At 74.4% G+C, this 27998-nt stretch overlaps 3 protein-coding genes across 6 annotated transcripts; 2 read left to right on the top strand and 1 right to left on the bottom strand.

The window, feature by feature from the left end:
- The first annotated feature begins 25 nt into the window (after positions 1-25).
- RRP8 (ribosomal RNA processing 8) lies at positions 26-16210 on the top strand. 2 transcript variants are annotated; one of them, XM_086739875.1, is made up of 17 exons: positions 26-160; positions 241-824; positions 913-1042; positions 1339-1445; positions 1573-1669; positions 7080-7250; positions 9738-10040; positions 10982-11064; positions 11457-11595; positions 12082-12216; positions 12302-12425; positions 12574-12710; positions 13777-13890; positions 14357-14538; positions 14768-14993; positions 15361-15571; positions 15709-16210. In XM_086739875.1, exons 1-17 carry the CDS (start codon positions 122-124, stop codon positions 15975-15977), a joined length of 3051 nt encoding a protein of 1016 aa, XP_086596001.1. In that variant the 5' UTR covers positions 26-121; the 3' UTR covers positions 15978-16210. The 2 variants fall into 2 exon arrangements, with proteins under 2 accessions (XP_086596001.1, XP_086596000.1); XM_086739874.1 differs by lacking the exons at positions 26-160; positions 241-824; positions 913-1042; positions 1339-1445; positions 1573-1669 and adding an exon at positions 5094-5238.
- A 2388-nt stretch (positions 16211-18598) lies between these two features.
- On the bottom strand, positions 18599-19886 carry TIMM10B (translocase of inner mitochondrial membrane 10B). The gene is made up of 3 exons (XM_086743333.1): positions 19766-19886; positions 19301-19396; positions 18599-19227 (listed from the first exon to the last, which is right to left on the bottom strand). Exons 1-3 carry the CDS (start codon positions 19802-19804, stop codon positions 18988-18990), a joined length of 375 nt encoding a protein of 124 aa, XP_086599459.1. The 5' UTR covers positions 19805-19886; the 3' UTR covers positions 18599-18987.
- A 28-nt stretch (positions 19887-19914) lies between these two features.
- Positions 19915-26266, top strand: ARFIP2 (ARF interacting protein 2). 3 transcript variants are annotated; one of them, XM_086739871.1, is made up of 9 exons: positions 19915-20019; positions 20774-20881; positions 21028-21136; positions 22499-22606; positions 23408-23523; positions 23664-23885; positions 24322-24479; positions 24562-24736; positions 25191-26266. In XM_086739871.1, the coding sequence occupies exons 2-9, from the start codon at positions 20783-20785 to the stop codon at positions 25344-25346; spliced, it is 1143 nt and encodes a 380-aa protein (XP_086595997.1). In that variant the 5' UTR covers positions 19915-20019; positions 20774-20782; the 3' UTR covers positions 25347-26266. The 3 variants fall into 3 exon arrangements, with proteins under 3 accessions (XP_086595997.1, XP_086595999.1, XP_086595998.1); XM_086739872.1 differs by lacking the exon at positions 19915-20019 and adding an exon at positions 20342-20495; XM_086739873.1 differs by lacking the exon at positions 22499-22606.
- The last annotated feature ends 1732 nt before the right edge of the window (positions 26267-27998 follow it).

The following is a 27998-nucleotide window of genomic DNA, read 5'->3' as shown; positions in this document are numbered from 1 at the left end:
CTGTTTCCGCGGGCGCCGCCGGGGCCGCTCTGGGCCGCCCGCGCGAACGGCCCGACGGGGCGCACGCGGGCGGCGGCGGGGCCGCGGTTTCCGAGCGGAGCCGCCGTTCCCGTTCCCGGCCATGCTGGCGGAGGAGTGGCACGAGGGGGCGGCCCAGCCGGTAAGGGGGGCGCGCGCGGGGCCGGGCCGGGCCGGTGCCTGGGCGCGGGGGAGGTGACCGGTCCCGCGCCCCCCCCGCAGGCCCCCGCGGCGGCGGGGAAGCGGCGCCGGCGGCCGCCGGGAGAGCGCGCGGCCGAGCCCGGCCGGGACGGCGAGCCCGCGCGGAAGCGGAGGAGGCGGGCCGGCTGCGGGGAGCCCCCGCACACGGGTCCCGCCGAGCCCCGGCCCGGAGCCGCCCGGAGCCGCCCCGAGCCCCTCCCGCTGCCCGCGGACGCGTCGGCCGAGCGGCGGGGGGAGCCCGGGGCGGGGCGGCCGGGGGCTGCGGGCGGGGAGCCGGCGCGGAGGCGGCGGAGGAAGCGGCGGAGGAGCGGGCAGCGGGCGGGGCCCGGCGGGGAGCAGCCCCCGGCCGCCCCGCAGCCGCCCGGCCCGGCCGCGGCCCCGTCGGGGCGGTCGGCGGCGCTGCGCGCGCGGATGGAGGAGCGGCTGCGGGCCGCGCGGTTCCGGTACCTCAACCAGCAGCTCTACACCTCCAGCAGCCGCGACGCGGCGCGGCTCTTCCGCGGCGACCCCGAGGCCTTCCGCGCGTACCACCGCGGCTTCGCGCAGCAAGTGGGGCGCTGGCCCGAGAACCCCGTGAGCCGCATCGTGCGCTACCTGCGGCGCCGGTGAGCGGGGCGGCGGGGCGCGGCGGGCGGGCCCGGCGGAGGCGGCGGGGCGAGGCCGCGGGGCGCGCTGAGCCCCCCCGCCCCCCAGGCCGGCCTCGCTGGTGGTGGCGGATTTCGGGTGCGGTGACTGCAAGCTCGCGAGCAGCGTGCGGAACAAGGTGCACTGCTTCGACCTGGTGCCGCTCAGCCCGCGGGTCACCGTCTGCGACATGGCCGAGGTGGGGCGCCGCGCTGGGGGGCGGCAGCTCTGCGGGGGCGCGGGGAGGGGGCTGAGCGCCGCCGGGCCGGGCGCGGGGGCGCGGGTTGGGGTGGCGATTCTGGGGGACGGGAGAGGGCGGTCGGGGCCCCGGGGGTCCCGCGTGCGAGAGGGAGCGCGCGGCTCTTCAGGAGACGGGGGCGCCGCCGCCCGCGCGCTCCCCGGAGCGGGCGCTCGGGTGAATCCCGGTCCCGGGGAGCCGCCCCAGCCCCGCCGCCAACCTCGCCCCCCGCCGGGGCCGGGCGCCCCGCTCGGCAGGTGCCGCTGGCAGACGCGTCGGTGGACGTCGCCGTGTTCTGCCTGGCGCTGATGGGCACCAACCTGCAGGAGATCCTGGAAGAGGCCAACCGCGTGCTGAAGCCCGGGTAGGCAGGGGCGGGGGGCGGCGGGGCGGAGGCGCGGGCTGGCCTTCGGGCGGGCGGCGGGGAGCAGGGGCGCTGGGCTGCGCCCCGGGAGGTGCCCGCGCCGCCGCCGCTCAGGGCTGTCCCGCAGGGGGACGCTGATGGTGGCCGAGGTGGCCAGCCGCTTCGAGAACCTGCGAGCCTTCCTGAACGCCATGGCTCTGCTGGGCTTCAAAACCGTCTCCAAGGTGCGTCCTCGGGCGCGCCCCGCGCTGGGCACTGCGCCGCCGGGGACCGGGAGCCCGGGAAGGAGCCGGAGACCCCCCTTCGTGCGCGGGCAGCAGGGCAGGGCGGCGCAGGGGGCGGTGATGCCGTCTGGGGGGTTAGGGACCCGGGGCCCGCAGGGGTCTGGGAGGAGGTCTGGGGGGCCTGGGGCCTGCAGGGGAGGAGGCACGGGGGTCTGGGATGGGGTGTGGGGTACCCTGGGCCCTCATGGTGCGGGGCCTGCGAGTGGTGGTGTCAGAGCCTGGGACCGGGTTGGTGGTCCCAGCACCCGGGGGGCTGTAGTGGGGGCTTTGGGGGCCCAAGGGGGTGTGGTGTGGGGTCCGGGAGGCCATGGGGGGTCCCAGGGCCCACAGGGAGGTGGTGATGGGGCGCGGGGTCCCGCAGGGGCGTGGTGCGGGGTTTGGGGTCCGGGGGGTGGTGATGGGGCGTGGGGTCCCGGAGGGGCGTGGTGCGGGATTTGGGGTCCAGGGCGGTGGTGATGAGGCGCGGGGTCCCGGAGGGGCGTGGTGCGGGGTTTGGGGTCCGGGGGGTGGTGATGGTGTGTGGGGTCCCGGAGGGGTGTGGTGCGGGGTTTGGGGTCTGGGGGGGTGGTGATGGTGTGTGGGGTCCCGCAGGGGCGTGGTGCGGGGTTTGGGGTCCGGGGGGTGGTGATGGTGTGTGGGGTCCCGCAGGGGCGTGGTGCGGGGTTTGGGGTCCGGGGGGGTGGTGATGGTGTGTGGGGTCCCGCAGGGGCGTGGTGCGGGGTTTGGGGTCCGGGGGGGTGGTGATGGTGTGTGGGGTCCCGCAGGGGCGTGGTGTGGGGTTTGGGGTCCGGGGGGTGGTGATGGGGCGCGGGGTCCTGCAGGGGCGTGGTGCGGGGTTTGGGGTCCGGGGGGGTGGTGATGGTGTGTGGGGTCCCGCAGGGGCGTGGTGCGGGGTTTGGGGTCCGGGGAGGTGGTGATGGTGTGTGGGGTCCCGCAGGGGCGTGGTGCGGGGTTTGGGGTCCGGGGGGTGGTGATGGTGTGTGGGGTCCCGCAGGGGCGTGGTGCGGGGTTTGGGGTCCGGGGGGTGGTGATGGTGTGTGGGGTCCCGCAGGGGCGTGGTGCGGGGTTTGGGGTCCGGGGGGTGGTGATGGTGTGTGGGGTCCCGCAGGGGCGTGGTGCGCGGTTTGGGGTCTGGGGGGGTGGTGATGGTGTGTGGGGTCCCGGAGGGGCGTGGTGCGGGGTTTGGGGTCTGGGGGGGTGGTGATGGTGTGTGGGGTCCCGGAGGGGCGTGGTGCGGGGTTTGGGGTCCGGGGGGGTGGTGATGGGGCGCGGGGTCCTGCAGGGGCGTGGTGCGGGGTTTGGGGTCTGGGGGGGTGGTGATGGTGTGTGGGGTCCCGCAGGGGCGTGGTGCGCGGTTTGGGGTCTGGGGGGGTGGTGATGGTGTGTGGGGTCCTGCAGGGGCGTGGTGCGGGGTTTGGGGTCCGGGGGGGTGGTGATGGTGTGTGGGGTCCCGCAGGGGCGTGGTGCGGGGTTTGGGGTCCGGGGGGGTGGTGATGGTGTGTGGGGTCCCGCAGGGGTGTGGTGCGGGGTTTGGGGTCCGGGGGGTGGTGATGGGGCGCGGGGTCCTGCAGGGGCGTGGTGCGGGGTTTGGGGTCTGGGGGGGTGGTGATGGTGTGTGGGGTCCTGCAGGGGCGTGGTGCGGGGTTTGGGGTCCGGGGGGGTGGTGATGGTGTGTGGGGTCCCGCAGGGGCGTGGTGCGGGGTTTGGGGTCCGGGGGGGTGGTGATGGTGTGTGGGGTCCCGCAGGGGCGTGGTGCGCGGTTTGGGGTCTGGGGGGGTGGTGATGGTGTGTGGGGTCCCGGAGGGGCGTGGTGCAGGGTTTGGGGTCCGGGGGGGTGGTGATGGGGCGTGGGGTCCCGGAGGGGCGTGGTGCGGGGTTTGGGGTCCGGGGGGGTGGTGATGAGGCGCGGGGTCCCGGAGGGGCGTGGTGCGGGGTTTGGGGTCTGGGGGGGTGGTGATGGTGTGTGGGGTCCTGCAGGGGCGTGGTGCAGGGTTTGGGGTCCGGGGGGGTGGTGATGGGGTGCGGAGTCCCGGAGGGGCGTGGTGTGGGGTTTGGGGTCCGGGGGGGTGGTGATGGTGTGTGGGGTCCTGCAGGGGCGTGGTGTGGGGTTTGGGGTCCGGGGGGGTGGTGATGGTGTGTGGGGTCCTGCAGGGGCGTGGTGTGGGGTTTGGGGTCCGGGGGGGTGGTGATGGTGTGTGGGGTCCCGCAGGGGCGTGGTGTGGGGTTTGGGGTCCGGGGGGTGGTGATGGTGTGTGGGGTCCCGCAGGGGCGTGGTGTGGGGTTTGGGGTCCGGGGGGGTGGTGATGGTGTGTGGGGTCCCGCAGGGGCGTGGTGTGGGGTTTGGGGTCCGGGGGGTGGTGATGGTGTGTGGGGTCCCGCAGGGGCGTGGTGTGGGGTTTGGGGTCCGGGGGGGTGGTGATGGTGTGTGGGGTCCTGCAGGGGCGTGGTGTGGGGTTTGGGGTCCGGGGGGTGGTGATGGGGTGCGGGGTCCCGGAGGGGCGTGGTGTGGGGTTTGGGGTCCGGGGGGGTGGTGATGAGGCGCGGGGTCCCGGAGGGGCGTGGTGCGGGGTTTGGGGTCCGGGGGGGTGGTGATGGTGTGTGGGGTCCTGCAGGGGCGTGGTGTGGGGTTTGGGGTCCGGGGAGGTGGTGATGGTGTGTGGGGTCCCGCAGGGGCGTGGTGCAGGGTTTGGGGTCCGGGGCGGTGGTGATGAGGCGCGGGGTCCCGGAGGGGCGTGGTGTGGGGTTTGGGGTCCGGGGCGGTGGTGATGGGGCGCGGGGTCCCGCAGGGGGCGGGCAGGGGGGCTGTGGCGCTGAGGCGGCGTTGCCCCAGGACCTCTCCAGCGCCTTCTTCGTGCTGCTGGAGTTCGCCAAGACCGGCGCCCCGCGCCGCCGCCCCGCACCAGGCCTGCGGCTGCGGCCGTGCCTCTACAAGCGCCGCTGAGGGCGGGGCGGGCCCCGCGCAGGCGCAGTGCCCAATAAAGCGGCTGCTCCACGCACGGCTCCGGTGTGCTGGGGGCGGGGCCTGCGCGGGGCGGCGGGCGGGGGGAGGCGGGGCCTGCGCGGGGCGGGCGGGGCGGCGGGCGAGGGGAGGCGGCGCCTGCGCGGGGCTGCGGGCGGGGGAGGCGGGGCCTGGGCGGGGCGGCGGGCGAGGGGAGGCGGGGCCTGGGCGGGGCGGCGGGCGAGGGGAGGCGGGGCCTGCGCGGGGCGGCGGGCGAGGGGAGGCGGCGCCTGCGCGGGGCGGCGGGCGGGGGGGGCGGCGCCTGCGCGGGGCGGCGGGCGGGGGGGGGCGGCGCCTGCGCGGGGCGGAGGGCGGGGGGGGCGGCGCCTGCGCAGTGCGCGCGGGGCCTGCGCGGCGGCGGCGGCGGTTCCTGCCGGGGATGTCGGGGCCGGGCGGCCCGGGCCCCGGCGGGGGGAAGCTGGACATCAACCGCGCCGGCGTGGCCGAGCTGGAGGGCGCGCTCAGCGGCATCGGCCGGCGCCGCGCCCGCGGCATCGTGCGGAAGAGAGAGGTGCGCGCGGGGGCGGCCGGGCCTGGGCGGGGGCGCGGGCGCGGGGAGCCGGCCCGGAGGCCGGGCGGGGCGGGGGGCGGCCGGCGGCGCGGAGCGGGGCCGGGCGGGGCGGGGTAGCGGAGCCGGGGCAGCCGGTGCCGGGCGGCAGGCGGAGCCGCCCTGCCCCAGGACGGCTGGGACCCGCGGCCCGGCCCGGCGGCGACCGCCCGCCCTCCGCCGCCTGCCGTGCCCGGGAGCCCCGCAGAGGGAGCCGCTCCGGCCGGGTGCCCGCAAAGGGAGCCGCCCCGGCGCGGGGCAGGTGCCGCCCGGCGCAGGCGGGGCCGCCTTTCCCTGGGGAGAGCTGCGGCCGGCTGCCCCGCCCGGGCCCGGCCGCCCTTTCGCTGTCCCCGCGGTTCGGGGCAGAGCCGCGCGGCTGGCCGAGCTGCCGTGGCGTGCCAGCAGCAGAACCAGCCGAGTTCCCGGGCGCAACGGGCAGGAGCGGGAACGGGCGGCAGCCGGCCTGGCGCGGTCACGGCGGGCTGGCAGTCCTGCCGCTGCCCTCGGCCGGCAGCCTCGCTGTGTCACTTGGAAGCCGCAGCGGGAGAAAAGCCTGCGTGCGGCAGTCGCTCGCGGGGTGACTGAGCTCCCGGCGTGACGCAGCCGTGAAGAAGGTAAGCGTGATCTCAGGCTGCGTCTGCCCGCGGCGCTTTTGGCAGAGACGGGAGGATGAGCGCTGTCTTTTTGCCGTCAATGCCACGGAGAACTGGCGAGCTCCTGGCTGGAATTCGGTGTCCATGTCGAAGCAGGCGGGGGAGCGAGGCAGGGAAATCTGGGAAAGGGGAGGCTGGTTTGACAAGGCGAGACTGGGAGAGCTTGACTTTTTTTGGCCTGGAAAAGAGGAGGCTGAGAGGGGCAGGGTCAGCGGCTATAAATACAACAGGAATGTAAACACGGTGGAGGCGGAAGAGCAAGAGCCATTTAAACAAAAGCAGTGGTGCTGTGAGAACAGGTGAGGACGGGTTTCTGGAAATGGGGTTTATCCCGAGAGCTGCGCTTTGCGGTAAAGCTGTTTACAGGGCAGGCGCGGCAGAAGCGCTTGGGACGGCGCACGGCAGATTTGAAAGGGCGGTAGGACCCTTGTCTTGGCTGCGATGTCCATGTTAGCCGGGAAGGGTGGACGCTTTCCGCCCTGGGATCCTGCCCTTGGTAACGGCCGGGCCGTCCCTCCTGGGTTTCGGTCTCTCTGGGCTGTGGCGGGAGCTGCCCGGGGGCGCTGGGGTGCGGGTGCGGCCGTGGCGACCCGTGGCCTGTGCTTTGCAGGGTGGCGGGTGCCTTACACGCGCGTGTGTCTGCGTGTGCCTGGCGGGAAGTGGGGCTGTTCTCCTTCCCTGGAGCTGCAGCCGAGGGGGATCGACGCTGTGGGCGGGACGCGCTCCCCCCTCGGCACTCATCAGCCAGAAGGCACAGTTCCCCTCTCAGCTTTCAGCCCGGGCTTCCAGGCCGCAGCTCCCCGCGCTAGGAGCAGCTCTGCTGGTGCCGCCTGCTCTTGCGGGCGTTGCAGTTGTCGCTCGGGGCAGGCAAGGTTTGTGGAAGCGGGAGGGGTTGTGTGGGAACGGCAGTTCTGGGCAGCAGGCCTGCCTTGCCCCGGGAGCGAGGGCCTGCAGCGCAAAGGTGCCGCCCTGCCGCGGCACCCCGGCCCCCCTTGCCCGAAGGGAGCTGGTGGTCGCGAGGCGCAGGCTGGGGGGTCTGGACGGCGCCGGGCAGGGAGCCTGTCTGCGGAGGGCGTGAGTGAGCCTGCTCCTGCCCTGAGGCTGGCCCCGGGTTTCTCGGCTCCGCGTCCACTCTTGCTTCTCTTCTCACAGGAGCTGAAGGGCTTCAACTCGCTCGATGATCTGCTGCACGTCAAAGGCATCACCACCCGCATCTTGGAGCTGAACAGTCAGCGCATGACGTGCAGGAGGAGGCCGAGCAGCGAGGAAGCTGCGAGGGGGAGCCCCGGTCTGCAGGGGGACAGTAAAGCTCCTGTGCCTCAGGTAGGACGAGGAGGGTGGGACGTGATCCTCCCTCCGGCAGAGCGGGAATTGCACGGGGAGAGGGCCAGGGGAGGAGACAAACCTGCTTTGGGCGCTGGAACAGGGAGGCCCCAGGGATGCTGCGCCCGTGCAGCAGCCATGCAGTCTGTGCGCCGTCTCCCTGTAAGGCGGCGGCTCCTTCGGGGAGCGTCCTGACGGGGGGCCCAGGTACTCGGGGCCCAGCTGGCTCGCGTGTCCCGCCGGAGGCAGCGGTGGCCCCGAGCCGTGCCGGGAGCTGCTCTGGCCGCTGTGGTGCCTCTGCCCCAGAGTCCCTGACAGAAACGCTGCTCTGACCCCAGGGGACGCTGGCGGCTTCCTGCTGCCTCCCCTGCCCAGGGCAGCTCCTGCGGAGGCCTCCTGCGGACAGCGTGGAGTTCCACTGACCGCTCATCGCGGGAGGCCGGCGCGGGCTGCGGAGAGGTTCTTCCCTTGCGCCCGCAGCCGAGGGGGCCAGAGTCCGTGTCTCTTGCCGAGCTCTCCGCCCTGCCGCCCGCCTCGCCTGCGGAGAGCGGTGGCCGGCCGGCGCGCTGCCTGCTTGGGCCGGCACGCTCCCAGCTGGGCGCTGCAGACCTCTTCAGGAGCGCGTCCTGCTGCGGCGCTGTCGGCGGGCCCAGGAAGCTCGCTGGCCTGAGCGCAGCTCCACCGTGCCGAGGGGACGGTGGCTCTGCCGGGGGGCGGCGGCTGCTCTGCCCCGCGCTGTCCCGCGTCTGTTACCACCGAGGCCTGCGTCTGGCCCCCGGCTCCAGGTGCCGCAGGAGGCGCTTGAGAAGCCGGCGTTCGGCGCTCCTCCCTGGAAAGGCGCGTGCCGCTGGGGCGGCGCGGTCCGGCCGCTGCCCGCCCTGCTCCAGCCCGGGCCGGCTGGGTGGTGCGAGGGGAAGAGCCGCCCGCCTCTGATCTGGGGAGTGTTTCCGGGGCCGGGCACCTGAGCGCGCGCGCACTGGGCCCGCTTTCTGAACGTCGGTGACCCAGCCCGGACTGCTGGGCGCCGCTGTGCGTGCTGGCGGCCCTTTGGAGCCGCGGGGCTTTCCTGCACAGTGTGTTTTTGTGTTGTGACTGTCACCTCTCCACCTTTTGCTTCTCCTACTGAGTATTTTCTGCAGATTTTTAATGGTTTGGGGGAGGAGACTGAGCTGTATCTTCAGATGTTAGGCATCCTGTTTAAAACCGTGGATCGGGCTTTGCGGGACTGGCGCGTACGGGGCAGCACGGGGGGAGCGCTGCTTTCCCGCTTGCACCTCTTCCCTGGTCAGATTTTTGAGCCTGAGGCTGGTGCTGAGCGCGACCCCTCAGTCCTTTTCCGTTACCGCTTTACCGGGTGCGCGCTCCCTGGTGCCCCCGTGCCCCCGCTCCCCCGTCTTTGGTGGAGAGCGTTGCCTCTGGGCGCACGGAAGCGCGTTCAGCGTGGGAGACCCCGCTTACCGAGTGGCGCAGGTCGCACCGCGTGGCTGTCCCGCCCTCGCTGCTTGCCCAAGCGTCGGTCTTACAGCGTAATCTTGTTTTCATCTCTCGTCGGCTGGGGCAAGGCGCGTCCCCGCCGTTGGCCTGTCCCTGGTTGAACGCTGCTGCTCCGTTGCCGGCTGCCGGGCTACGCAGACACGGCTTTCTCCCGCCTCCTCAGTCCTGGCGCAACTTTCACGCTCCCTCGGCGACCTCTCCCGCGTCCCAAGAGCTACCGAGAACGATTGCTGTGGGGCGCTGGCCTGTGCTGCTCTCTAGGACTGCTCGGCGTGGGCTGTCTGGGGCTGCTGATTGGGGTGCCTTACCGGTGTACTGCAAGCCAGTTCCTCCTTCCTGTGGGGTACAGGGGCGTTGTTCCGCTGCCTCGCAGTAATTACCGAACGCTTCTGCTTTTGCCTGTGGTGTTCTGCACAGAGGGGAGGAGGGGTGCAGGCGGCGTTCGGGGCACACACCGCTCGCGGGCTGGCTGGAGAGGAGCGGCCTCCGCGCTGTGCTGCAGGCTGGAGCGCGGCGTGCGCCTGTCCCTGCTGCCGGGCCCTGCCCGCGCGCGGCGGCCCCCCTGCAGCTGCTGTGGCCCTGCTTTGACCAAGGGCAGAGGGCTGGCTCGCCGTGCTCGCCGTGCAGAGGGGCAGCTGGTGCTCCCGCAGCGTTTGTTTCCTGCTCGGCCGCGGGGTTGCCGGGTGGCGTGCAGTCTGGTCGCCTTGCAGCTGTGCTTCCCTGCAGGGCTGGGAAGTGACTGGCTCCCGGCTGCGGCTGCCCCGCGGCCCCGGAGGGCACCTCAGCTCAGCGCTCTGCTCCCCCTTCCCGCGCTCAGCCCCTCTCGCACTGCGGGGGACGCCCTTGTGTTCCTGGGGCCGTTGCTCTGGCCGGCAGCCCCCTCGGCCCGCCGGCGTGTCGCATCGCGGACAGCCCGGGCTGTCCCGGGGCGCCCCGAGAGCCGGGGCAGCGCCGCAGCGGGCGGACCTGACCCTGCCTCTCCCTGTCTTGTAGGTGGCGGCCGGGGAGGAGGATGTTTCGGGCCCCTGGGAGCTGGAGCGCTCTGGGAAAGGGAGCCCGGGGTCCGGGCCGGAGGCTGACGGCTCCAGTGGGCAAGGGGCGCAGGAGCCAGTCAGCTCCACGGTCTGCGGGGAGCAGGAGGAGGAGGAGGAGGAAGAAGAGGAAGAGGGGAGCTGCTACAGCGAGGACGGGGAGGACGGCAGCAACGTCTACTTCTACTACACCATCGGAGAGCGCTGGATAGACTACCTGCAGCGGACAGAGGACGGCGGCCTGCTCCGCCACGTGCGGCCCAAGGTGACCCTGCTGGGACCGCGGCCCCGCGCAAGGGCTGTGCCCAAAGAGCGGGGCTCCCGTGCGGCCGGCAGCGACCCGGCCGCAGCTGACACTGCGCCGTTGCCTCAGAGCCTGCAGGCACCCACTGGGGTCCCTCTGTCGCAGCGCAGAGCCTGGACTGGGGCAGCGGGGTCACTGCTGGGGGGTCGGGCAGAGGCCTCGGGGAGGCGTCCATGGGACGTGGGCGCTGTGAGAAGCCGTGGCCGGCCCCGAGCGCTGGGCTGCAGTTGGTGCCTGGGTCACTGACTGGAGGGAAGGAGCCCCCAGCCTCCTGCCTGGGGGGCGAAGCCCCACAGCACCTTCTGGTGGCTGCCACCGCTGCCTGTCGCCACCCTGCTGTCCGCACGTTTCCCGTTAACCCCGCGCCTCTTGTGCGGAGCTGGAAGGCTGTAGACTCCCTTTGATGCAGCCGCGTCGGGGTCCGGCCGCCGCCCGTCCCAGCCCAGCTCTCCCCGCAGCCGTCGCGTGCGGCGGGGCGTGCCGAGCAGCTCTAGCGCCCGGCTGCAGGGCTGCTTTGCGGGAGGCGTCAGCGCGTGCGTTCCCTGCGCAGGCCGCCGGTCTGCCCGCGCCGTGGGCTCCATCGCTCCGCGGTGCGCGGGGAAGGGCCGGGCAGGAGCGCTGACAGCGCTGGTTTTGTCCCTCTGCACCTGTTTTGCCGACGTCTCCCCGTCAGCTCCGACGCTCCCCTTGGGAGGACCGGGTTCCCCGCGGACGCTAACGTCTCTGCCAGCTCCAGAGCTCAGCTGGCCGCCAGCCTCTCTCCGCTGCCCCAGCAGAACGGGGGCTCGGAACGCTTGCTAGGCTGGGCCTGCCGCTCTGCCACGTCTGGCGGAAAAGCAGCGACCCAGAGCGTGCGCGCAGGCTCTGCTCCAGCCCGCTTTAACGCGCCCCTCTCCCCGCAGATGAAGCGGAAGTCGGAGAACGGCCTGGACGGCAGGGCCCTTTCCCCCGGTAAAAAGCTGTGCAAGGGCTCCGAGTACGGCAGGTACGGTGAGCGCGCCGCGTGCGAGCAGCGGGCCGTTCTGGGGGGCGGGAAGATCTCCTTCCCCCAGTCCCATCCCTCGGTCGCCGAGGTGTCTTGCTGAGGTCCGGGGGTCTCCGTCCTCGGCGACGCACCAGAGCTGTCTGGGTGGCGCTGCTGGAGCAGGGGCTCGGCGCGGGCGCCCCGGAGGTGCCTCCGCCTCAGCCAGTCTGTGCTCTGTCGTCCTGCGGAGCGGGCTGGGCTGCGGGGACCGCCTGTGCGGTGGAGCGGTGGGGAAGGGCGTCGGCTTGGCAGGGCGCCGGCAGCCGGCGGTTTGGGGGACCTCTGTGCTGAGAACGGCCTGCGCAGCGTGGCCCGGGGCAGCGCTGGCGTGCCTCACCCCTGCTTTGCTCTAGGACACTGGGGCCCTGCACGCCCAGTCCCACCACCACCTTTGGGGACCTGCGCAACGCCAAAGCGGGCCAGGCTCGGCGCCGCCGCATCCCCTCGGTCGCCCCCCCGCCCGAGCTGCAGGACTGGCTCCGCACCTTCCAGGTAGGGCGGGCGCCTCGCCCCAGGCTTTGCCTGGGGGGCACCTCGCGGGGCGCGAGAGGCTTTGGGTGTGACGGGCAGGCGGGAGGGGTGCCGAGCCCTGGGGGGTCTCTGCGTGACCCCGGTTTGGGAACCGCGGTGGATTTTCAGTGAGGTTTTGCCTGAGGTGAAGGAGCACAGGGGTGGTGCCAGCCTCCCTCTTGCTGCCCCTCGTCCTGGAGCGGTGTTGCTTTGTCCGCCATCACGCGGCACCCGCGCTCCGTCCTGGTGGCTCGCGGAGCTCCCAGCCCCGGCGCTCCGGCTCCTCTCCATCGGGGCCTGGGCAGCCGAGCGCAGGCCGGCGCCGGGCTCGCCTAGCCTGTCTCGCCGGTGCTGGCTGGTGTCTCTGCTGGGGCTGGGATGGGGGCGTAGGCGCTGCGTGGAGCCACGCAGGAGCCTGTGAGGGCCTGCCATATGCGCAGGCGGCGTGACTGCTGTCCCTGTCCCCAGCGGTGGAGCGGCCCGGAGAAGCTGCTGGCTCTGGATGAGCTCATCGATCGCTGCGAGCCCTCCCAGATCAAGTACATGATGCAGGTCATTGAACCCCAGTTCCAGAGAGATTTCATTTCCCTGCTGCCCAAGGAGGTGAGTGGAGGCGAGGGCCGGGCTGGCGCTGGGCGCAGTTACCGGCCACGGAGCCCACCGCGCCCCTGTGGCTTTGCTCTTGCAGCTGGCGCTCTACGTCCTGTCGTTCCTGGAGCCTCGGGACCTGCTCCGTGCTGCCCAGACTTGTCGCTACTGGAGGGTCTTGGCTGAAGACAACCTGCTTTGGAGAGAGAAGTGCCGCGAAGAAGGTAAAGGCCCCTCCTTGGGGCGCGTGGCGCGCTGTGGTGGGATCTGCAGTGGGCTCCCACAGACGTGCATTGCCCCAGCTCCCCGCTGGGGTGAGGGCGTGCACCCCCTGCGCGCTGCAAGGCATCCCGCTGCGGTTTCCTCCTCCAGGCATCGAGGAGCCCCTGAACCTGCGGAAGCGGCGCCTGCTGAGCCCTGGATTCATGTACAGCCCCTGGAAATTTGCCTTCATGCGGCAGCACAAAATCGACATGAATTGGCGCAGCGGGGAGCTTAAGGCACCCAAGGTGGGTGCCTCCTGCGGTCCTGGCTGAGAGCCAGGCTGGAGCTTGGACGTGTGGGAAGCTGGTGGAGGGAGGAACTAACAGGGACATGTCCATGACCAGTAGGATAAGAACAACATTTAGGATTTAAAAGTGCCTCGGGAGAGGATTCACAAGCCTGGACTGTCTTCAGGAGGCACAGGCCAGGCATTCCCCTGGAAACATTTGTGTTTAAAGGTCCTTGAGCTGTAGGTCCTGCCAGCTTCCTGCAGCTCCTGCCCGCGCCTGCGCAGAGCAGAGCCGCAGTGCAGCTGGCCTGGAGCTTTCCGGGCGCTCTGGCTGGCAGCACAGCCGGTCTCGGGCACGGCCACGGTGGGTGGTGCGGGGCTGCAGCTCTGCCAGCAGACAGAGGTCACCCTGGAGCCCAGGGAAGCGGGTGTCCGTCCCTTCGCTTCCTCTCTGAGCTCCTGTGGCAGGGCTGTAGCCGACCGTGGCGTCCAGGGCGTCGGTCAGCCCTTCTGGGCCTCGGCCGAGCCTTTCCCCGCTACAAGGCTCCAGCGCGCTTGCCTCTTGGTTTTGTCTGTCCCTGCCTGCCCCGTCCCTGGCCGGGTGGCAGGAAGAGCAGAGCCCCGGCCTCCCCTTCCCTCGGTCTCTCCGCTGCGCTCTCAGCGCTGCTGCTCTCCGTCTCTGGAGACTTTTTCCGGGCCCCCGGTGTTCCCAGCCCCTCTCCAGGCCCGTGCCTCGGCGGGAGCCTGGCGAGCAGCCGCACTCTGCTTGGTGCAGGGGCAGGGCGTCAGCTCTGAGCTCCGTGGCTGTGCGGCCCCTGCAGCCTCGAGGGCCCGCCCGTGTGCTGGCGTCCCGCGTGGCCCGCTGTCCCCAGCAGCCGCCACCAAACGCCCCCGGCTCTGCTGGAGCTGCCGCCCTGCAGAGAGGCGGCGGGCGTTACGGGGACCCGGCGGTCCCTCCTCCCCTCAGCGCTTACGGCTTCCCCTCCGTTCTCTGTGGCCGCTTTTTGAGGCCCGGGGTCCTGCAGGCTCCGGAGCTCGGAGCTGCCCTCGCCTCGCTGCTCCCTCGCCCCCTTCTCGTACAGGTGCTGAAGGGACACGACGACCACGTCATTACCTGCCTGCAGTTCTGCGGCAACCGCATAGTCAGTGGCTCGGACGACAACACGCTGAAGGTGTGGTCAGCCGTCACTGGGGAGGTGAGCTGCGTCCGGGCTCGCAGGGCCCCGCCGGCGCGCGGGTCCTGCTGCGGGGGTGGCCGCAGGTGCGAGAGGCGCAGCGGGTGGGTTCGTCTTGCCGCTGGCAGTGAGGCTGGGGAGAGGGTTTGGGGGATCCCGAGGCTGCAGGAGCAGGGGGAAGAGCTGGCCTCAGCTGCCAGTCTGTGGGTAACGAGCGAGCCAGAGCTGGGCACGCGTCTGCACCGGCCGTCAGCAAGCGTGGGCCACCCTCCTGGGGATCCGGAGGGGGAGAAACTCGGCTGGGCTTGGAGCAGAGTGGTCGTTATCACGAAGAGGACTCTGGGGGGGCCTGAGTCTGCCGACGGGGATTGCTGACCCGGGGAGCCTCATCCGTCCCGTGCCCGGAGGAGGCCCTGCGCTTTGCTTTCCCTCCTGGCTGCGCTGTCCAGCCTGTCCCAGAGCGGTGTCTCTCGCCTTGCCCTTGCAGTGTGTGCAGACGCTGGTTGGCCACACCGGCGGTGTGTGGTCTTCCCAGATGAGGGACAGCGTTGTCATCAGCGGCTCCACGGACCGGACCCTCAAAGTGTGGAATGCGGACACGGGCGAGTGCGTGCACACGCTGTACGGGCACACGTCCACGGTGCGCTGCATGCACTTGCACGGGAACAGGTACGGGCGAGGCCGTGTTGGGGGCCCGCTCTGGAGCCGGGGTGGGGAGGCGCAAGTGCGGGGTGGTCAGGCCTTGGGCTGGTCCCTGGCCGAAAGAGGCTGTGCGGAGAGGTGTCCGGGGAGGGTGAGCTGGGCTGCCCCTCGGGGGAGCTCCTCTGTGCGGGGTGGGCTCAGTCGGGCGAGGTCCGGAGCCCGCGCAGCGGGGCTGCAAGCGCACCCTTGCCCGCAGGGTTGTGAGCGGCTCCCGGGACGCCACTCTGCGCCTCTGGGACATCGAGACGGGGCAGTGTCTGCACGTGCTGATGGGGCACGTGGCTGCCGTGCGCTGCGTGCAGTACGACGGGCACAAGGTGGTGAGCGGTGCGTACGACTACACGGTGAAAGTGTGGGACCCCGAGAGCGAGAGCTGCACTCACACGCTGCAGGGACACACCAACCGCGTCTACTCCTTGCAGGTGAGGCCCCGGCTGCCCCGTCCCTCCCCAGCGCGCGCCGCAGGGGCACAAGCCCTGCCTGTTTCTGCAGCTAAGGGGTGCTCTCCCCACCCCACGCACATGCTGTGGGGACACGCACCGTGCCTGTGCCCCCGCAGGTGAGGCACCCTGCCCCCCCACACGCACACACTGCGGGACACGCGCGCGCTGCGGGACACGCACGCCGAGTCTGTTTCCTGGAGGGAAGGCGCTGCCGCGCACGTGCGCCCTCGTTAGCCGGGGGTACCGAGCAGGTCACTTGGTCTGCCGCGCCCCGTGTCCCCGACAGCGGGCTGCGCAGGACGCTCCCTTCCTGGGCGGGCTGTGCTGACCTGCGTCTCTCTGGCAGTTCGATGGGACGCACATCGTGAGCGGCTCGCTGGACACGTCGATTCGCGTGTGGGACGTGGAGAGCGGGAACTGCCTGCACACCCTGATGGGGCACCAGTCGCTCACCAGTGGCATGGAGCTACGCGACAACATCCTTGTCTCCGGCAACGCTGACTCCACGGTCAAGATCTGGGACATCAAGACGGGGCAGTGCCTGCAGACGCTGCAGGGTGGGTGCGGGACGGAGCAACGGGGGCGCTGGAGAGGGGCGGTGCTGGCGTGGCAGGGGCAGGGCAGGCGTTGCTCCCGACGAGCCCGGGCGGCAGGTGGGAGCTGGGGAGGACTGACGGATACCCGCTCCCTCCAGGGCCCAGCAAGCACCAGAGCGCTGTGACGTGCCTGCAGTTCAGCTCCAAGTTTGTGGTGACCAGCTCGGACGACGGGACCGTCAAGCTCTGGGACCTCAAGACGGGCGAGTTTGTGCGCAACCTGGTCGCGCTGGAGAGCGGGGGCAGCGGGGGCGTGGTGTGGCGCATCCGCGCCTCCAACACCAAGCTCGTCTGCGCGGTGGGCAGCCGCAATGGCACGGAGGAGACCAAGCTGCTGGTGCTGGACTTTGACGTGGACCTGAAATGAACCCGGCCCGTGCGGGCTGGGCGGGAGGATCCCGCGGGCTGGGCGTAGCAGCTGGTCTCGGTGGGGCTGGCCCCGGAGCAGGCGCTAGCCCCCCGCGGGCTGTAAATAGTGTTTGAGCTGTCTGGGCCTTATTTATATGTGTGAGCTCCCCGCGGGGAGCCCGCGCCCGGCGGGGCGCTGTACAGAGGAAGCAGCATGTTTTGTACACGCTAATATATCGATTTATTTCTGTACCTGGGGCCTGCTTCTCCCCGCTGCTGTGCCCCGAGCCCTTCCCGAGCTCGTCTCTTCGGGGGAGCCGATGGCCGCAGCCCGTCCCGTTTGAGCCTAGGCAGAAGCAGGGGGGCGCCGGCTTGCTCCGTAGAGTGACCGAGCGCGGAGACCGGCTCTCCTCCTGCACACGCTGCCCCAGCCTGGCGGTGCCCTCTGCCTGGGCGCCCGTGCTCCGTGGAGTCCTGGTTCTGTGTTTTGGGCACGGCAGCGGGCTGGCAACGCACGAGAGGCGCTGAGCACGCAGCGCTGGGGGGTCCTGTGGGGTGGTACCGCAGCCCGACGGCTAGCCCGCCGCCGAAGCTGTCCCGGGAAGCCGTGGCCCCGGTGTTGCGCCTGGGAGGCCGCAGGGCTGTGAGCAGACAGGGTTTTTCCTTCGGCGCCGCTCCGGCCCAGAGGGAGGCGGACGGGGCTGGGCAGCGAGCGGCGGGGCCGCGGGGGGCGAGGCAGGGCCTGAGCCCTGCGGCCGCGGGAGCAGTGCCCGCGGGGGGAGCGTGGCACTACCTGCGGTGGTACCCGCGCGGGTCAGTGCCCCAGGCCTGGGAGCCGGGCGAGCCGTGCGCTCCTTTTTGTTGTTTGCGGAGAGGATCGGGAGCCGTCTCGCGCACCCCCGGCGGAACGCCCGGCTACCTGTAGGGCGCGGGGTCCGCAGCGGCGGAACGCTACGCTGGCTGTGCGCGCGCTGGGCTCTGGCCTGGCAGGACCCCCTCCAGCCGCGCAGCAGCCCACACGCAAGGCTCTGGAAGCGGCACGGGGCGCGCGGCACTGGGCGAGCGGGGGCACGAGGACCCGCGCCGGCAGCTCTGTCGGTGCCGGGCTGCGACGCGGCATCAGAACCGGTGCCGGGCTGCGACGCGGCGTGGGAGCCGGTTCGGCACTGCGGGCACACCGGGATCGGGATCCGACGCTGCCGCGATCCTTGCGGCCGTGTTTTGGCAGCGGGGCTCAAAGCTCCCAGCATGCTCTGGGCTGTTGAGCGCGTGACGCCGGCACGGAGACGCAGCTCGGCGTCGGTGAGGACCTGGCCCTTGGCCTGGCTGGACCCCGTGAGGTTGGCACGGGCCCACCTCTGCAGCCTGTCCAGGTCCCTCCGGGTGGATCCCTCCCCTCCAGCGCGTCGACGGCACCACGCAGCTGGGTGTCCCTCGTCCTCCCCAGCTCCGCACCCCGGCTGCTGCCAAGTGCCCCGGGCTCCCACCCGCCGGCACGGGACCGGGGGCTGCAGGCTGCAGGGAGCTGGGCGAGGGAGGGGGCGAGGGGCTGCTGAGGGGCTGCGGGCCAGGAGGCAGAGCTGCCGTCCCGAGCGGAGCCGCGCCCCGGCTGCCAGGGGACGGCGAAATCCAGGGAGAAACGGGAATTGCAGCTCTCCTGGCAGAAAATCCGTGGGGCAGCTCGCAGCACGGCCCGGCCCCGGGGCGCAGCACGGGCACCGAGCTGGGGGGGCCTGGCCGGCACGGGGGCAGCGCGGCGTGGACGGGCAGGGTCCTGCCGGGGAGCAGAGCCCGCGCCGGACGAAGGGTCGGCGGAGCGAGGATGCCGAGCAGGGACTGCGCTGCTGGGGTCCCTGCCCCTCCCCGCGAAGCCGGGGCAGGAGACGCGCCCGCGCACCCGCGCCCCTGCCACGAGCGCCGAGCTGACCGCTGCGGGAAAGACGAACCGAAGAGGAGCGGCCCGAGCCCCTCTCTGCCGAATCCACGCAGCCCCGCGCAGCCCAGCACGGAGCAGCGCCACGCGTGAGGCCGCCCCGGCTGTGCCGCCGCAGGAGCAGCCGTTAGCGCGGGTTCTGCGCCGCTGCGGTCTGAGGGGAGCTAAACCAGCACCGGGCCGCTGGGAATTCGGGAAACGCACCCCAGTGCACGTAACCGCGGCCAGAACGAGGGCGCGACGCCCTGCGCGTGTTCGCTTCACGCTCTTGTGCTTCCCCGTTGTGCGAGCGCTGCCACGCGAACCCCAGCACGCGCTGCAGCAGGAGCGGGCCGTCCCGTGCCGGCTGTCTCGCGCCCGCGGGCCAGCGGCGCCAGGCCCTGCTGTGCCCTGCGAACGGGCGACGCCGCGCAGGGGCTCCGCGGCACCCCCACCCTGGCAGCGCTGGCCCCGCTCCTGTGCCGGAGGCCGCGCCTGGGGCCCGGGAACGCGCTCGGCCTCGGCAGCCGGAGCCGGCGCAGCCCCGAGGTGCAGAGCCTCGTGCGTCGCACGGCCGGGAGGAACCGGCTGTGCCCCCGGGACGCTCCCGCCGCGGCCCCAACGGCCGGGGCACCGAAGGGAAGGACAGCGCGGCCCCCAGCGCGGGCGTGGGGCTCTGCTCCCCCCACGGCGCGCGGGCAGCAGGCGTCGCTGAAGGCAGACTCCTTTATTACGCCGCGAAGGCGTTCCCGGAAACAACCCCGGTGCGCGGCGGGAAAGCCCCGCGCAGGAGCTGCGGGGGCCGAGCTCCGGCGGGATCCCCCGGCCGGCGGGGCAGGCGCCGCCGTTCCCCGCGCGGCGCCCCCAGCACCGAGCAGGCCGTGCCGCTGCCCGCAGGCTCGCGACGCCGGCGCTGCGGTCGACGCGGATCCACGAGGCCGGCTCTCGGCGCCGAGCGGACCCGCCGGCCCCGACCAGGAGTAACGGCGGCGCGTGGAGGCCCAGGCCGTGCTGCGGCGCCGGGACGTCGCGTCTCCCAGCAGCAGCGCGGGGCCCACGCCCGTCCCGCAGCCGCCCAGCCCAGTGCTGCTGGAGGGCGCGGTGCAGGACGCCGGGCTCAGCCGTGCCGCACGCCGGCGCCTGGAGCCGCCGGCGCCTCCGGAGAGGCCTGGGCTCCCTCAGCCCCCGGCGCCGCTGCCGATGCCTGCGGGGCCGCGCTCTGGGCCGCCCGCGCCGCGCCGGCCTCGTAGTCGGCGACGCGGCGCTGCATGATGGAGGGCATCAGCGCCACGTAGGCGCTCATCAGGCGGTGGTTGGCGTGCACCAGCTTTCCGGCGCAGCCGTCCAGGCACGTCTCCTGCGGGACGGGACGGTGAGGGCGCGGGGGCCGCGGGGCTGCGGGGCTGCGGGGCCGGGCCCCCGCGCCTCACCTCGCGGCCGGTGAGCAGGCGGTAGTTGAGGTTGGAGACGCAGTGCCGGAAGCAGAGCTCGGTCATCCGGTTGTAGACCAGCAGGAAGTCCCGCAGCTGGGAGGGAGGCGGCACCGGCACCACGCTCACCACGGAGCCCGCCCCGGGACCCCCCAGCCCGGCCCCGGTCCCCCCGGGACCCCTCGGCCCGGCCCCTGCCCCTGCCCCCCGGGACCCCTCGGCCCGGCCCCTGCCCCTGCCCCCCGGGACCCCCCAGCCCGGCCCCGGTCCCCCCGGGACCCCTCGGCCCGGCCCCTGCCCCTGCCCCCCGGGACCCCTCGGCCCGGCCCGTCCCCTGCCCACCGGGACCCCCCAGCCCGGCCCCCGCCCCCCCGGGACCCCCCAGCCCGGCCCCCGCCCCCCCGGGACCCCCCCAGCCCGGCCCCGGCCCCCCGCGACCCCCCAGCCCGGCCCCCGCCCCCTCACGCTGCGCAGCTGCTGCCGGTGCTCGGCGCCCCCCTCCATGCCGCGGGCCCGGCCCCGCCGCCCTCGCCGGGGCACTTCCGGCGCGGCGCGGTCCCTCCCGCGTCACTTCCGCCCCGCGCCCGCCGCTGACGCCACGTCCGGCCGCGGGGCTCCCGGCTGTGACGCGGCTTCCGGCGGGTCCCGGGCCGAGGCGGGGCGCGCTGCGCGCTGCGGGCTGCGGGCGGGGGGGCCCGGCCGCGGCCGGCGCGGCGCAGGTGGGCGGGGAGCGGGGAGCGGGGCCGGGGCTGCGCGCCCCCGCGCCGGTTCGGGCCCTGTGCGGCCCGGGGAGCCCGCGGCAGGGGGCCGGGGCCGGGGGGAGCGGCGGGCGGGGAGCCGCCTGCGCGGGGCCGGGCGCTGTCCCGCCCGCAGCCCCTGGAGCGCAGCCGCGGGCCGGGCCCTTCGCTGGGTGGCGGCGCGGGGCCGTGCGGGGCTCGTCCCCTCCGGGCAGCGCCGCTCCCGGGCCCGGCGGGGCGCGTCGCTGCGGGGCAGGCGGTTGGGGGGGCGGGGGGCGGGCGCCTCCCGCCCTGGAATGTGCCCGGACCGGTCGGGCAGCGCGGGGCCCCGGCCCGGCTGCGGACGTGGCGCCGGGCTCCGGGCCAGGAGCTGCCCTGCGGCGGGGCCGCGCCGGTCCCGGGACAGGGGCTGACGGAGAGCCGGCTCCTTCCCGCACCGCCTGCGCCGGGGGCCGGGGGTGAGCGGGAAGCCGCGCGGGGCGGCTGGGGCGTCCCGGGGCCGCGGGCAGGGGCCGGCACCGGGGCCGGCTCCTCCGGGAGGCGCCGCTGCGGGGGCTGCCGTGCCGCGGTGGGCAGCGGCTGCCCGAGGCCCCCGGGCGGAGCGCAGGGGCTGCTCCCTGCCGCCGGGGCTCAGCCCGGCCGCGGCCCTGCGGGGTCCCAGGGGCCCCAGCCGCCTTGGGGTGGCCTCCAGCTCGGCCTGGCGCCCGGCTGCAGCGGAGCGCCCGTGTCCTTGCAGGCCCTGAGGATGTCGGACGGGATCCTGAGCAAGGCCGCCACCATGGAGATCCCCATCAGCAGCAACGGGGACGCGGGCAGCCTGCCCGAGGACGACGGCCTGGAGCAGGTTTGTGGCTGCGGAAGTGCCGGGCGCCCCGATGTTCCTTTGCAGGCTGCGTGGGGCGGGCAGGGCTGGGCCGGGCCCCTCTGTGTGGGGGCCGTCCCGTCCACCTGGCCCTGCGCCTCAGCTGCCCACGCTCCTTCGTCCCCCAGGACCTGCAGCAGGTGATGGTGTCGGGGCCCAACCTCAACGAAACCAGCATCGTCTCTGGGGGCTACGGGGGCACGGCTGAGGGCATCATCCCCACTGGCGCCATCAAAGGTAGGCCGGGCCGCGCGGAGGGGGCTCTGCCGTGCGGAGGGGACGCAGCTCACCTCACCGCCCTCCCGCTCCCCACGGCGCTGCTGGAGCTGCGGGGCCCGGGCGCCTGCTCCCGTGGCCGGGCATGGCCCGCGGTGGCGCTGGGCGGGAGGGCCGGCCCCGGCCAGGCTGGCGGAGGGCCCTGTGCGCAGGCAGAAGCTCTGGGCCCCAGCCGTTCAGCGCAGCCCCTCGTTCCCAGGACGGCCGCTCCTGCGGTGCGCAGCAGCCCCTTCTCTGCTGCCCAGCTGCGCTCTCCTGGCGCGGCGTGCCCCACGCAGCCCGGCTCCGGCGGCGCTCCCCGCCTGCGGCAGCAGATGGGCGGAGGGCTGGGCCCTGGGCGCTCTCCTCTGCGGGTCTGGGGCCTCTCGTTGGGGAGCGCCTGACCTTTCAGCCAGGGGCACCCCTGGGGCTGGCGGTTAGGGTGCCTGGGCTCTGCGCTGCGGCATGGCGGCTCTCCGGCCCTTCCTCCAGCGGTGGGGAGAGCTGCCGGTGTCCCGCCTCTTGTCCGGTCCTGGGCGAACGGGGAGCTCTGGGACACGCCAGCGGTTGTGCCGCAAGTACCGGGACGGCCTGCGCGTGGGGGGACGGGGCAACGCGGCTCTGAGCCCCACGCTCCTCTTATTTCCCCTTTGCGTGGCTCAGGCCGGCCCTGCGTGGCCGTCGCTGTGGTGGCTGCGAGCGTCCTGGCAGCGGGGGCAGCGCTGTGGGGCGGCGTGCCGCGGCCCCGGGGCCCGGCTGGTCCCTGCGCGCCGCCGCAGCTCTGCCCGGCCAGCCACGGCCCCGCGCGAGCGTGGTGGCACTGCGCTGGCCTGGCCGGCTCTGACCCGTCTGTCCCTCGCGGTCCCGTTTCGCGCCAGCCTCTCGCCCCGAGCGGCTCCTGTGCAGCAGCCTGCTGCCTCACGCCGGTGGCTCCGTGCTGCGCTGGGCTCCAGCAGTGGGTTTGCACGGGCACAGGGGACGCGCGTGCGGCCAGCCCGCTGCGCTGAGGAGCGGCACGAGCAGGCGGGGAGGAGGCGCGTGCCCTGGTTGATGTCCCCAGGTCCCAGTCGCGCCGGGCCGGTGCAGCGCAGGGGGCTCGGTGACACCGGCCGGGACGGAGGGAGCGGGAGGGAGCCGCTGGCGCGGGAGGTGTCCGTCTGGCAGCCGGCTGCGTCGCCTGGTTTCACGTCGCGGCGTCACGCTCATCTGCTGCTGTTGCTGTCCCCGCTGCCGTCCCGCCCGCACGCTCGTCCTCTGTCCTGGCCATTCCCGCCCCCGACCCTGTGCCCCCGACCCTGTGCCCCCGCCCCGCCTGCCCCGCCCCTCTCTGCTCGGCGCCCGCAGCCCCTGCGTTTCCAGGCTCTCTTGTCCAACCTCACCCCCCCCGAGGACCACCCGTCTCCCCCAGCGCGGCCGCCGCCGGCAGGATGGCCAACCCGGCTGCTGCTCCAGGTACTGCGGCCGCCGGCGCTCCACGGCCCCCCCCTCGCCCCGGCAGCGCCGGGGTCCCTCAGCGCCTCCGCGCAGACCTGGCTGCGGCCAGCGAGCCCACCACTGCCGCAGGAAGAGCTGCGCAGCGCTCGCCGCCCCCGGCGCTGCGGGGACCCGGGGGTCTGGATCCCGGCGCTGGGGGGCAGCGGACGGCGCTGCTGGGGCTCCGGGCGGCTCGGAGGTGAGACCCGGCTCGGGCCCAGCTGCGGGGGCTGGTTCTGCACCGAGGAGCCTGTGCCCGCCCTGGGTGCTGCCGGTCGCCTTCTCTGGGTGAGGCGGGGGCCGGGCGCTGCGCAGGCTGCGAGGAGCGAGCGCAGGGGTGCTGGGCTGCTGCGGTGCCTTCTCCTGGGGGTCGGCTGCCGCGCCAGGGCCCTGCGTGGGACCCCTCCGGGAGCGCCGGCTCCCTGCTGCGGGCAGGGCGTGGGGTGATGGCGCTCGTGAGCCGGTCAGCGGGCGCGCGGCACCGCGGGAGCCCCTTAACGCTGCTGCTGCGGCCCGGGCCCCGAGCAGGACGAGTGCCCGGCGCTGTGCCGCCGCAGGCACGCCGCAGCAGCCGGGCAGGGGTGGGTGCCATGGGTGCTGCTTGGGCTTTGTCGAGCCCCGATGCAGCCTGGCGGGGGTCCCGCGCCCCTTGCGCTGCCCTGAGCCCTCGGGCGCAGCTGCGGCAAAGGCGCTGTTGCTTTCGGGCTGCAGCCTGGCCCGCGCCCGTGCAGGCACCGCGGGCGCTGCCGCCGGTGCCAGGCGGGGCTGTGTCCATTGCAGGCTCCGGGCTGCACCCGCCGCACCCCAGCCCCGCCGCGGGAGGAGAGGAGGTTGTCCGCGGCATCGCCGTGGAGAAGTTTGACATCGTCAAGAAGTGGGGCATCAACACGTACAAGGTGAGCTGCCGCTGCCCCGACGGGGTGCCCGGCCCCCGCGCTGGGGCGAAGGCGGGGCGCGGGGCGCCTGCGGGGGTCTCCCCGCCGAACGCGTGGGGCCGCGGCTCCGCTCCCGCGACGCCACCCCCCCTCGCCCGCAGTGCACCAAGCAGCTGATCTCGGAGCGCTTCGGGCGCGGCTCGCGCACCGTGGACCTGGAGCTGGAGACGCAGATCGAGCTGCTGCGGGAGACCAAGCGCAAGTACGAGTGCGTGCTGCAGCTGGCGCGGGCGCTCACCAACCACTTCTACAGCCTGGTGCAGACGCAGCACGCGCTGGGCGACGCCTTCGCCGACCTCAGCCAGAAATCCCCCGAGCTGCAGGTGCGCCCGCGGGAGCTGGGGAGGGGGCCTGGGGACCCCCATCGGCCCGCGCTGCCGCCCCTCGTGTCAGGGAGGGGGCCCGGGGACCCCCATCGGCCCGCGCTGCCGCCCCTCGTGTCAGGGAGGGGGCCCGGGGACCCCCATCGGCCCACGCTGCCGCCCCTCGTGTCAGGGAGGGGGCCTGGGGACCCCCATCGGCTGCCGCCCCTCGTGTCAGGGAGGGGGCCCAGGGACCCCCATCGGCCCCGGGCTGTGCGGCGTGGCTGGGGACGTCAGGAGGAGCAGGAGGAGGTTGGGGAGGGCGCTCGGCGGAGGCCGTGGGGCGGGGGAGGGCGCGAGGGGCCGTGTCCCAGCGCCGGGGGCCAGGCGGATTCTGGGCACGCGGGAGGAGAGGGGGGGCCTCGCCGGTGCGGACCCTGACCCCCTCTCCTGGCAGGAGGAGTTTGGTTACAACGCGGAGACGCAGAAACTGCTCTGCAAGAACGGAGAGACGCTGCTGGGCGCCGTCAACTTCTTCGTGTCCAGCATCAACACGCTGGTGAACAAGACGATGGAGGACACGCTGATGACGGTCAAGCAGTACGAGACAGCCAGGTGGGCCGGGGGCCGGCCCGCGCGTCCCGGGGGGGAACGGCGCGGCCGCCGCGCCGCGCTGACGCCGGCCGTCCCCGCGCAGGCTGGAGTACGACGCGTACCGCACGGACCTGGAGGAGCTGAGCATGGGCCCCCGCGACGCCGGCACGCTGTGCCGCCTGGACGCGGCCCAGAGCCAGTTCCAGAGCCACAAGGACAAGTACGAGAAGCTGCGCGCCGACGTGGCCATCAAGCTCAAGTTCCTGGAGGAGAACAAGGTGGGGAGGGGCTGGGGAGGGGGCGCGGGGTGGGGAGGGGCTGGGGAGGGGGCGCGGGGTGGGCTGGGGCTGGGGAGGGGGCGTGCACAAGGGCCCTCGCTGCGGGCGCTCCTGCTGCCCGCCCTTCTGGCCTGGCAGGGCCGGCTTTGGGGAGCCGCCGGCCGCAGCTCTGCGCTCCCCGTCCCTGGGGTCCCTCGGGGGTCCCCGCTCTCCCCATCCCGTGCGGGTCCCTGCTCTCCCTGTCCCACCCCAGTCCCACACCGGGCAGAGACTGGGTCCCTGCTCTCCCCGTGCCACGCGGGGCAGTGGCCGTGCCCTGTTGGGGCGCTGGCAGCGGGCGGGCGGCGGTTTGGGGTGCTGGGCAGCAGGTGGGCGGTGGTTCGGGGCGCTGGGCGGCGGGCCGACGGGCGCCCCGTTTCGGGGGCGGGCGGCGGGCTGACGGGTGCCCCGGCAGATCAAGGTGATGCACAAGCAGCTGCTGCTGTTCCACAACGCCATCTCCGCGTACTTCGCCGGGAACCAGCAGCAGCTGGAGCAGACCCTCAAGCAGTTCAACATCAAGCTGAAGACCCCCGGCGCGGAGAAGCCCTCCTGGCTGGAGGAGCAGTGAGCCCCCGCCGCCCCCCGCGCGCTCCGGCCGCGGGAGCCATGGACCTGAACTCTGCCCGCCCGCGCGGGGCTGGCGGGGGGCCCGGGCTGGGGGAGGAGCCCGGGGAGGCTGGGGGTCGCGCGTCTCCCCTTCGGGACAGAGCCCCCCGCCCGGCTCGCGGTTCACGCTCCCTCGGCACAGACCCCCGGACCCCCGCGTGGGGCAGACGCCTCCCTCGCTGGGCCGCACCCGGGGCCCCGCCGGCACCTTGGGGTGGGGGGCACACTCCGCGGCGCTCCCTCTGCCCCCCTGGAGCGGGACGGGCCTGGACCCCCCACCCGCAGCGGGGTCCCCTGCCCCACGGCGGTAGCGTTCGTTCCCAAAGGGAGGGGCTGCAGCGGCACAGCGGGGGCCGCTGGCTGTCCCGCCTCCTCCCCAGCTTCGGGGTTCCCTCCCGCGGACCCCGGGCAGCTCTTGCACTCCCCCTGGCCCCCCAGCTGCCCCGGGGCCTACCCCCCCCCACACTACGCTGCCCCCCGCGCCGGGTGGGCCGCGCCGGCTCTGGGCCACGGGCCCGTCCTCCCCGCCGGCCACGCTCGCCCGCTGCGCCGTGGGGTGCCCCCCGGGGGGCTGGGGGCCCTGCTGCTGCTGGGGGTGGGCGGCGCGGGTCCCCTCGCCCCCGAGGCGGGAGCTGCGGGGCTCGAAGCGAGGACCAAAGGCAGGCGCGTGGCGGTGTGTGCGGCGCGGGCGCGTGTGGCACGTGCAGCGGCGCGGGGGCCGCGGCCGCGCGCAGCACGTGGGCACTTTCTCCTGGACAGCGCGCGTTTTCCGGCGAGTTCCCCCGTAAGTTAATGTTGGGTCCGGCACCCTCGCGCCGGGGAGCGCCGGGCCCCTCGTCCCCCCACCTTCCCCGAGACCCCAGAATAAACCGGTACGGATCACTGGCGTGTGCGGGGCTGGGCGCTGGGGGGGCTGGGGGCGAGGCTGGGCCTCCCAGGACGCCATGGGCCCGGGGGCCCCTGCGGCTGCCTGGGGGCTGAGCCGGGAGGGGCTGGGGCTGGGGGGTGTCCCCAGGTCGGTGAAGGTGTCCCCAGGGCAGGGGTGGGGGGCGGTGGTCCGGGCCCTGACGGCCGGTGGGGGCTCTGCCAGGCGCGGCCCCTCCGGGTCGGCCGCAGCTCGGGGCTCCCCCTGCCCCAGGGACCCCCCCAGGGCCCGCTGCAGGGGGTGGGGGGTGTCTGCCCCCGGGGGGACGGGGGGCTGCTGGCCGGGGGGGCGTGTTACCCCCTCGGGGGTGCAGCGCTGCTGTGTGCCTGGGCTGGGGTCACCCGTGTCCGGGGTCACCCGTGTCCGGGGTCACCTGTGTCTGGGGTCACCCGTGTCCGGGGTCACCCGTGTCTGGGGTCACACGTGTCCGGGTCACGCATGTCTGGGTCACCTGTGTCCGGGTCTCGTGTGGTGGCAGCCGGTGCGGGACACCCGGGAGGCCGTGGGGCGCCCCACGGGGCCGAGCCGCTGCTGCAGCTCCAGCGTCGCTGCCAGGCACTGCGGCGGTGGGGGCTGGGGGGGTCCCGGGCGCCCCCGGCACCCCTCTGCGTGCAGCTGCCCTGGCTGTGGGACCCCCGCAGCCCCCGCGTGCTCGCGGCCCCCTGCCCGCTCCCCCCGCTGCGGGGGCTGCCCGCGCTGCCGGGGCCGGGAACGGACTGGGGGGGGGTCGTTCTGGGCGGGGCTGTTCCCTGGCGGGGGGGCCTCGACAGGAGGGGGTCGCTGGGCCCCCTCGCTCGGCTCCCTGGCCCGGGGCTGCAACGGGCAGGGCCTGGTCCCCGTCCCCGCAGCCCCCTCCCCGGGCAGCGGCTGGCACGCGGACCCCCGGCTCCGCGCAGGGTTGTGGCCGCCGGCACGCGGACCCCCGGCTCCACGCGGGGTTGTGGCCGCCGGCACGCGGACCCCCGGCTCCGCGCGGGGTTGTGGCCGCCGGCACGCGGACCCCCGGCTCCGTGCGGGGTTGTGGCCGCCGGCACGTGCAGGAGCGTGGCGCAGCCGGGGCGTCGGGCTCAGCCGCAGCAATTCCGCCCGGACGCGTGCGCGTGCCGCTCGCGCCGTCCCTGGCTGCCCCCGCACGGGGCTCGATGTGGCACCCCCGCAGCTGCGGGCACCCGCGCGTCCCGGGGAGACCCCGCTCGCCGCTCCCCGTCCCGTCCCACGCACAGTGGCTGCCCGCGCCCTCGCTGCGCGAGGGTTGTTTTCCGCAGCAGCCGCGCTCCCGTGCCGTTGTTCCCTCGCTCGCTCCTGCTCGGCCCCTGCCCCCCGCGCTGGCCCGTGCCCCCCGCCGTGGCTGGGCCCCTGCGTCACCGCCGCTGTCGCCCCCCGGAGCCCCGCGTGCCTTCGAGGGTCCTTCCGTCCTTCGCGGGCGCTGTTTTGGGCGTCAGGGCTTAGCGCCCCCACAGCGACCTGGCAGGTGGGAAGGGGCGCGGGGACCCCAGCCGAGGGGCTGGCCTCGGGGCCCCTTCCCCGGCCCCGCTCCGCTTCGTCGGGACACCGCGCTGAGGATCGCCCCGGCCTCCCGCTCTGCGCGCAGCCCGCGCTCCAGGCCCGCGCAGGCGACGCCGTCGCGGCTCCCAGCCGCCTTGGGCCCGACGCAGCGCCGGCCGCGCGGCCGCAGGCCCCCACCGACGC

Source organism: Chlamydotis macqueenii, chromosome 1 (genome assembly GCF_036417535.1).
Source record: "Chlamydotis macqueenii isolate bChlMac1 chromosome 1, bChlMac1.mat, whole genome shotgun sequence".
Taxonomy (NCBI): domain Eukaryota; kingdom Metazoa; phylum Chordata; class Aves; order Otidiformes; family Otididae; genus Chlamydotis; species Chlamydotis macqueenii.
This window is presented reverse-complemented; position numbering and strand designations above follow the sequence as displayed.

Bases quoted from the DNA above. Each gene is read 5' to 3' on its own strand.
- RRP8 (XM_086739875.1), top strand. From the start codon at position 122: ATGCTGGCGGAGGAGTGGCACGAGGGGGCGGCCCAGCCG. The intron at 1,446-1,572 runs GTAGGCAGGGGC...GCTGTCCCGCAG, and splicing joins AACCGCGTGCTGAAGCCCGG to GGGGACGCTGATGGTGGCCG. The intron at 10,041-10,981 runs GTGACCCTGCTG...CTCTCCCCGCAG, and splicing joins TCCGCCACGTGCGGCCCAAG to ATGAAGCGGAAGTCGGAGAA.
- TIMM10B (XM_086743333.1), bottom strand. From the start codon at position 19,804: ATGGAGGGGGGCGCCGAGCACCGGCAGCAGCTGCGCAGC. The intron at 19,397-19,765 runs GTGAGGGGGCGG...CCTCCCTCCCAG, and splicing joins ACCGGCAGCAGCTGCGCAGC to CTGCGGGACTTCCTGCTGGT. The intron at 19,228-19,300 runs GTGAGGCGCGGG...CCCGTCCCGCAG, and splicing joins GCCTGCTCACCGGCCGCGAG to GAGACGTGCCTGGACGGCTG.
- ARFIP2 (XM_086739871.1), top strand. From the start codon at position 20,783: ATGTCGGACGGGATCCTGAGCAAGGCCGCCACCATGGAGATCCCCATC. The intron at 21,137-22,498 runs GTAGGCCGGGCC...CGGCGCCCGCAG, and splicing joins CCCCACTGGCGCCATCAAAG to CCCCTGCGTTTCCAGGCTCT. The intron at 23,524-23,663 runs GTGAGCTGCCGC...CCTCGCCCGCAG, and splicing joins GGGGCATCAACACGTACAAG to TGCACCAAGCAGCTGATCTC.